Here is an 8,307-nt window from a genome sequence, read left to right on the forward strand (position 1 = left end):
TGCACCGGGAATATAATCACCCCCATCCGCAACCGGATCGCCGGCGGAATCCTTGGTATATTAGACAACAGCATCGAGTTTCTAATGGCAAGCTGCAGTACGAACATTCCATTAGCATGCCCTCCAGCACGTCGAGACTAATTCGTACATTGCAAGTGACCCTGTCAAATATCCTCGGCCTGATTGACCTATACCTGATGGAGCTTCCCACGAAGACGCGTCGCGCACGACGCTGCAGGATGAGCTTCTTCGGCCACGCTTGATGGGCATGCTCGTGTTTTGGGCGAACGGCAAGGATGATCGATGAACTTCGTGTCCCGACTCCCGAAGATTGTTGACAACTTTCTCAACGAGGCGGCTCTAAAGAGCTCTCTCGACGTAAAGAATCCGAACCATCCACTGTGGGCGTATGGCGCATGACAAACTCTCTACTGACTCACATTTATTTTCCGGCCTCAGAAATAGAGCTGCGACCGACGCGGATGCGACAAGGCGATCTCCGCTGTGTGGTGCCCGCAAGATGGTGCTGGGTCTTGTGCTAAAAAGTGGGAACTCATGTTTCTTGTCGTTCGGTTGTTGCTTTGACGAGAATAAACTTCCAGGGATCAAAAGCAACGCTCCTAGGTCTGTCCTTGGTACCGTCTTCTCTGAGTCCTGGCAGAAGCTGTGTGACAAAAGCGTCCTCCCGCGAAACGCAATGTCCCCCTCGCTGACGGATTGGGCAGTCCGGACTCACCGGCGATATCGACGACGGTTGAAGACACGTACGTGGAGATGACGAAACACAGTGGCATCCCGAACGACCATATTGCGGAGTTCGAGAAATTAGCCCAAGCTCGACGACACGATGAAAGCCAGGGAACCACGAGCATGTTTGTGCAAGATCACATCCATTGACAGTGATGGTGTAGCTGTCACAAATCTCACCTGCAAAACCGAGCGACTCTCGGTCGACTAGTAGAAGCGGCAGTCTAGTTCGGAGGGGTTGACGGACGGAATTGATGTAGCGGGCGAAAGTAGCTTATGATCTTCATATTGCAATCTGTCTATGGTGCAGTTCATCTAGACACCGCTACTTTTGTACAGCGCTTCGGGAGCGTTTAATAAACATTCAATTTCTTAGTTCTCTAGCCAATCGCTCCCTTCTCGCTGTCTGAACAAATCCCCAAGAGGGTTTGTCGAAATTCCCAGTTTTGAGGAAGTTCATCTTCCCGCTATTGCCACACGTGCTGATGGATGACCAATACAATCATGTGATGCGTTAAGCGCCAGCATCTAATACCAACAATCTAGTCAGGATTAGTACATCCTCTTGGGTTCCGACGCCGATGCATAGACAGCATAATTAGCAATGCATGTGGGACGATTTGGAAATATGGGAGACGGCTTCCAGTGAGTTTTTGCCCCTGTCGAGGCTCAACCAGCTGCCCTCAATGTGGGAGTGCCATTTACCTCAAGGCTGGAGTGCGTCATTGATGATTTTCAGACCTGGGGTAGCAGTGTAGCTCCCCTTTGTAACAGAGACTACTACAAAAATCACTCATTTGGTCCAAATTTATGTTCTATACATGTTTGCAAACCCAGCATTGGTCGTCTTCAGCTCCAGGACCATATAGTTATGTGCCTCAAAAATCGAGTCTGGCTATTGCCGGCACGTGACCGATTACATAAGCTGTACAAAAGTAGCGGTGTCTAGATGAAGTTGTGAACTGCAGTGTGCACCATAATACCATCCGGCAATGAGGGCACGTGACCGAAACGATCGTCATCAGCTGGTCCGCACGATGTTTCGTTCGAAGCCCATGCCTCTTATTCGTCCCGCTGTCTTCTCAGCCTGCAAGCCCGCAGTTTCGCGAACCGGGTCCTTAGGATGAACCCCATACCGACGACCAGTGCCGAATGGCTCGCGCAGCACGAATCTCTCTCGGCGAAATGGGAGAGGCTAGTCAAGGAAGATCCAAGGCGCGCGGTACGGGTGCTACTGCTGCACGGAGTAAGGGACGAAACAATCGAAGGCGACACGGGTCATGATCTATCGTACGTTATCGGCCACCTTCGCAAGATGACTTTCGACGCGAAAAGCCAAGATTGGAGGGCGATGGTCGACGCAGGAGTAATGCCCGCACTGTGAGTTGTTACACTCCTCGAGCCCTCTGCTGTTCGACCATGTGTTCACGCCCAGCACGCGGACAGCCTCAAGGCTGCGTTGAGTGTGCAAGGTATGATTATTCCCCCAGGGCCGAATGCGCCGAACTTCGAGGTCGACGCGGCTGTCCAAATGGTGTGTTTATGTCGACCTTCTGTGCCGTTGCGTTGAACATGACGTATGCCACAGACACCGACTCCCTATTTTCCGATTCTTGAAATTTTATGCAATGCTATATGCTCGTGCTCGATACCTCCAGGACCGACAGAGCTGAAGATGGCTGAGGAGATCAAAAAATCATGGTCAGCCATCATGCAGAGGGTGCGTGGAGTTATGTCCGCTGAGAAATGACATGCTCATGTACATCCAAAGGTATGGTCAGAACCAGGCCACAGCTTGGACCCCCAACCGGAACGAATTCGTTTATTGGAGCGTATCGTCGTCCCACAGATCGTCTCACGGCTGCCTTTGATTGACCCGTCGTTCATCGAGTAAGACTGTTCTGACAGAGGCCCCCGAGAGAACTTGCTAATCAACCTCAGGGTGATTTTCAAAACCTCGGACCTAACTCTAGCCGTCATATTCCGGTACTGGATCCATTCGACGTCCGTGGCTGATTCCCGGATGAACGGCGGTGTCCTCTTATATCTCTTGGACAAACCTGTGGACCCACATCCTTGGAAGGATGGCCTTGAAGCATACCCACCCCCTCCCTTCAAAGAACTTCTAGCTCGTATCTATCTCGGCGCAAGCAAGACAGCGGGATCAAATAAGAAGAAGCGGACGCCTCTTCAAGCTGCCGAGGCAATCCTAGCAGCCTTCGTTCGACACTTCACGAACCTGTCTCTTGATGAAGTCTCGGTGGAATACAATTTCTTTCACGCATTCTTCGACCTATGTCTCAAGGAAAATCGCCCTTTTGTTCGAGCAACATACAAGTCCGAAAGTTTTTGGAAGGCAAACGCAGACGTCATGCGTCGCGCCGCAGAGACGCCTGTCCCACAATCCCCAGCCGTCTTTCTGGCCGGGCTAACGACGTACTCTACAATGAGCCATCCAGTCCAAGAAGACGGGAAGGAGTTCATCGACGCGATGACATATAACTGGATATCCTCCGGAATCTTCGACATCCTGGACAAGTACATCGATCGAGTTATAGCTGTCGGCCGGGGCCCGAGTACATGATTTCCTTGCTAGCATGAAAATCCTCACTGATGCTTGCGTGGCCGCCGTCGCAGTGATCATGACAGGAATCCTCGCCGCATTCGAAAGGTACCTACCGAAGCTGACGGACAAGACCAAGGCGCTCCTCCGCTCGCAGTTGCCCCGGCCCCGAATGACCAAGCGACTCCTCGTCTCGGGGACGATGTCCACCGATGAGGAGAGGCAGCGGCTTCAAAATGCCTACTCCGACTTTGTCCAGAACGGCTTCGGCGCCGACCCGCGGAGCGTAATATGGCTCCAAGGTGCATGGCAGATGCTTGGAATCATTACGGCGAAGGTCGAAGACCCCACGCAGTGCGCGCGCCGTGGATGTGCGTTGGATGCTGAGCCGGGCGATGAGCTGACGTGCAAGCTGTGCAACAAAGTCAGGTACTGCTCACAGGATTGCTTGAAACGGTGAGGGTCATAAAGGAATGGACGTGAGATGACTATGCGCTGATCTATTTCTTTGCTAGGGATGCGGAAGACCACCGGCTCATCTGCGGCTGGGTGGGAGTTCTCGACATGGCGGCACAGGCAGGGCAGCAATCTCGGCCGACTGGTGGGGTCAAAGTTGCACAGTATCGACAGGGACCGCCCCCCGAGCGCACGAAACCCGTCCCCGGCCCACTTTCGGAACCTTTAGAGGCTCAGACGTCCGTACCCAAGTCTAATATACCAACGACCAGTAGTCCTTCATCGGCCCTCGAAGAATTGGACTGATGTATTTAGTGGTCGGGACTGCAGATGATCCCATTTTGTACGAGTATAGTCTGATTTTATCTTGCGGCCTGTTGGGGAGTTTAGATGTGTGCCTAGGTGCCAATGCCAATGTGCGAACGTTGAACCCTACGGAGATGCGAAAACCCGCGAATTCGTGGACGCGGTCTCCCACGTGATCGCGCGACTGGCGCAAAAACATAGTCACTTCGGCACGAATGATGCTGGCATTCGCATTAGACCAGCTTCCGAAAGACCTGACGGCACATCTTCCTTCCTCTCTCTCCCCCGCTTCAGCTTCCACACCCTGCCCCAAAATGTTCTGCACACCGGTTCGCCACATGGCGGCAGCAGCGCGGCAGTCGCTCAAGTTCGGACTCATTCCTGCGGACGGCATCGGCAAGGAGGTCATTCCTGCAGCCCAGAGGGTGCTCGAGGCGATTGGCTCCGACATCCCGAAGCCCGAGTTCGTCCCTCTCCTAGCTGGCTGGGAGGTGTTCACGCGCACGGGTGTAGCCCTGCCTGATGAGACCGTTGAGTGAGTCTACCCTTGAAAACCGAATTGGTATATATGAACACTCAACTTGTCTCCTCCCAAGAGTGCTGCGGGAGTGCGATGGGGCTCTGTTCGGTGCCGTCAGGTATGTACATGCGTCACCGTGCATAAGGCAGCGGGTTTTTATCCCTTTGGTAGCTCGCCTTCGAGGAGAGTAACCGGCTACTCGTCGCCCATTGTCGCGCTGCGCAAGAAACTCGACCTGTACGCCAACGTCCGCCCAGTCGCATCGGTCAGTGCGTAGGATGTCCCACCTGTCCGTTCGCATGTTGAACTCTACCAGGTGGCCGCCAGCCCGGAGGTGAAGCCCAATGTTGACTTGGTTGTGGTGCGGGAGAACACCGAGTGCTTGGTACGGTTTTATTTGCTGCAGCTACAGATATGGACCTGATGATTTTTCAGTATGTCAAGCAAGAAACTACCACTACCACCGAGGACGGCGGCATTGAAGCGCGCGCGACACGACTCATCACACAGCGTGCATCTCGCAGGATTGGCAAGATGGCCTTCGACATCGCGCTAGGCAGACCGCGCAAGGTGAGTACGATTTCCGTCCCCGAGTCCACTCGAGCCAACGCGCGCGGCAGCAAGTCACCATCATCCACAAGTCGAATGTCCTTTCGGTCACGGACGGTCTGTTCAGAGAGACGGTCCGTGGGGTCCCGTCTCTTCCTGAGGTGAACGGTCGTTTCGACGGAGTTAAGATTGAGGAGCAGCTTGTAGACAGTGCCGTGTACCGGTGAGCCATGGTCAAAACTTCGACGCTTCTACGCAGTACTGAGCCATCTCACCAGCCTGTTCCGTGAACCTGAGTGAGTGACCATGTTTTTCTCGTCATGGATGGTACTCACGCGCATGAAGAATCTATGACGTCATGGTCGCCCCCAACCTCTACGGAGACATCATCTCGTCCGTGCATCTTTATCTAAAAGCAAAGCTGTCTCTCATATTCTTCCTGCAGTGACGCTGCTGCTGCTTTGGTCGGCTCGCTGGGACTGGTTCCGTCGGTCAACCGCGGGGGACAACTTTGTGATGGGCGAGCCGTAGGTTCCAACCTTCGCCATTCGTCGCGGTCTGCTCAAATCCTGTGCAGGGTGCATGGTTCTGCTCCTGACATTGAGGGCAAGGGCATCGCGAACCCTCTGGCGTCGATCCGCTCCGCGGCACTCATGCTTCGCTTCTTGGGCTACCCGGTGGGTGCAGACAGGATCGACCGAGCAGTCGACCAAGTCATCCGGGAGGGTGAATTCTTGACACCCGATCTGGGTGGGAAGAGCGGCACTGAGGACGTCCTCAATGCCGTGCTCAAGAAGCTTTAATCACACAAAGTGAGTGTGTCGACATTTTGGTAGGCTGCGCAAGTCTGACCTCGGGCAGAATACGATATGTCAAGTTCAACTTGGAGGCTACTTACCGCTCACATTGCGTCCTGTGGAGTAGAGACATACCTAAGCTAGAGTTTGCTGCACATTTACTACATAATGCCTCAAGCAGTCGACGTGGGTTTTCTTCGGTGTTGACAGGAACAACCAATAGGATGGTCCGCTGACGGGTTTTGAACGCTTTCTCGTATTGTCACGGCATAACTTGGATCCCCATGTATCCGGGTCATTTTCGATGGCCTTCGTTCTGGAGGAGGCGCGCTATGCTCGTGCATTTGGTTGCCCAGCGCCTCTGTCCTCGCCAGTAATCTTCTCTCATCCCACTGCTGATGGCCTCGTTCAATGTCCTAATGACGACTACAGCTTTAAAAATGCAACCAAGTTTCGGCGCAGAGTTCGAGCTGACAGACTTCGCTGAAGAGAGCGACCTTTAAGCTTCAAGCTCCATTACCGAGCGGGCGAGAATCCAACTCACCCCCTTAACCCGGCGCCTAAATGGCTCGATTTGGTAGTCTTAGTAATGCAGGTGTTCTTTCGATGGAATCTAACGCCCGAAATGGGCCGAGTACGGAGGAGTGGAGCGAAGAGGTGCGTGATTTGGGGAGGAGGAGGAGTTTACGGGAGCGATAGGCCGTTCTCGCGAGTGGGCCACAACGCTAGCGCCCTCGCGCACCACCGCGCGACGGGCAGCGCGAGTCCGAGCGCACCGCTGCGAGCACCGCGCGCGCGTGGCGATATACGTGCACCACGGATCTAAACTCCTCGCGCACGACGAGTCCCGTGGAATGGCCTCTGCACCTGGTGCGAGGGTATGTCCAATGTTCAAGTCCTGACAGAAGGTTTGGCATGATCCCTCGCACGCGAGCACAATGCGCAGTGGGGGTGCACACAGAGACATCGCCACGACTGCGCGGCGCTCACGGTGGTGCGCGCTGCCCGTCGCGCGGTGGTGCGCGAGGGCGCTAGCGCTCATGTGGCCCGCTCCAAGACGCTCCTGCGCGAGAACGGCCTATCGATATTGGAACAGTTGTACTTGCGGGGCGGCGTGGGATACGCAAATAACTCGGTGGGTTTCGGTCAGCCATAAGTAGGTGGCTATCTGCGTGCGAGCGCAGAAAGACTCACGTCAGCGGCGGGAGGCATGGCTGCTGGTTCCTGGGCCCACGGCCCGTGTGTGGGTCTGTATGGCGTTGCTACACTCCGATTGCGGGAGTGACAGAATCCTGCAAGTACTTTCATGCAAATGTAAAAAAGCGAGTGTAATATGGGACACTGACTCGTTCATCGGACAGCCGGGACATGCCGTGGACTTGCGCGCGCACACATGAATAAACGAGGGACAGACAGAAAATTCACTCCGGATGTACAACCAGTGGCAACAATTGAAAAAAAAACACATCCAGGATTCGAACCATGAGCCCCCACAATTCTTGCACTGACTACAGCACATAGACACTAAACTACATCACCGTATAACCCAGGGCATTTTAAATACAATATGTAGACAATGCGCACATAAAGAAGCGTCCCGCAACGACAGGAAGCCTTTGGAAGCTGCCGCCGCCGCCGCCACATCGCGCGCCCCATCTTCCTTGCGCCTTTTCCTTTCGGTTGCGTTAAGGGGGTGAGTTGGAATTTCCGAGCGGGCAGCAATCCTCGAATGAGGCAGGACGGAAGGCAGCGTTGGACGATGGCTCGAACGTGCAGGAGCTCGCGCCTGTCGACAGTGGGTTCCAAACAGGCCCGGTTTTTCCGTCAGGTGGCTGAACACGCAATGACATCTCGGGTAGTTATGGCATCTTCCAGGGAAAGTAGCCTCACCATCGCCGCGGCGTGGCGGCGGCCCGTGGTCCAGTTCTCGCGAAGGCCAGGGGCGCTCTGAAGGCGCAGGGGATAATATTAGACGGACCGAAGGGTGTGCACGGAAATACAAGATGTACGCGGTCGTTGTAGACGTCACCGAGTTTCGCTACCGCTCGGCTTTCACTCTGGTTGAGAGCCCAGCGCGGTGCGTTTCCTCCTCCTTCACTCGCTGGCGGTTTGAATCGGCATCGCGTTGCAAATCCCCCTCTTTCATCCGCTTCGTGGCCGTGGGAGGGGGGTCGTCAGGGGCTGCATTTGCGTGAGTGCAGAGCGCAACAAGGGGACGAAGGACGCGTACCGGCTCTCTTGCGCGGATCTGTTACAGTGAGGCTTCTGACGGGACTAGCACGCTGCCCCGGGTCGGGCTTGATTTCCTGTGTCGGAGCGGACGGAGAGGATTCCGCACCCGTGCGAGAGCCTTCCGTATTGACTGCTCG

The 8,307-nt window shown here is 54.8% G+C and overlaps 2 protein-coding genes across 2 annotated transcripts; both read left to right on the forward strand.

Annotated features, from left to right (window-relative positions):
* Positions 1-1,870: 1,870 nt before the first annotated feature.
* On the forward strand, positions 1,871-3,770 carry BXZ73DRAFT_63165 (uncharacterized protein; the record flags this gene model as incomplete). The annotated part of the gene is made up of 6 exons (XM_048021759.1): positions 1,871-2,127; positions 2,194-2,281; positions 2,336-2,467; positions 2,519-2,637; positions 2,689-3,323; positions 3,385-3,770. The coding sequence occupies 6 exons, from the start codon at positions 1,871-1,873 to the stop codon at positions 3,768-3,770; spliced, it is 1,617 nt and encodes a 538-aa protein (XP_047870423.1).
* A 616-nt stretch (positions 3,771-4,386) lies between these two features.
* BXZ73DRAFT_111931 (homoisocitrate dehydrogenase) lies at positions 4,387-5,944 on the forward strand (the record flags this gene model as incomplete). Its single annotated transcript, XM_048017426.1, has 10 exons — positions 4,387-4,607; positions 4,669-4,710; positions 4,764-4,857; positions 4,909-4,977; positions 5,028-5,162; positions 5,213-5,364; positions 5,420-5,437; positions 5,487-5,534; positions 5,587-5,628; positions 5,719-5,944. 10 exons carry the CDS (start codon positions 4,387-4,389, stop codon positions 5,942-5,944), a joined length of 1,047 nt encoding a protein of 348 aa, XP_047870424.1.
* Positions 5,945-8,307: the final 2,363 nt, after the last annotated feature.

Source organism: Epithele typhae (assembly GCF_022376455.1).
Source record: "Epithele typhae strain CBS 203.58 chromosome Unknown BXZ73scaffold_689, whole genome shotgun sequence".
Classification (NCBI taxonomy): domain Eukaryota; kingdom Fungi; phylum Basidiomycota; class Agaricomycetes; order Polyporales; family Epitheliaceae; genus Epithele; species Epithele typhae.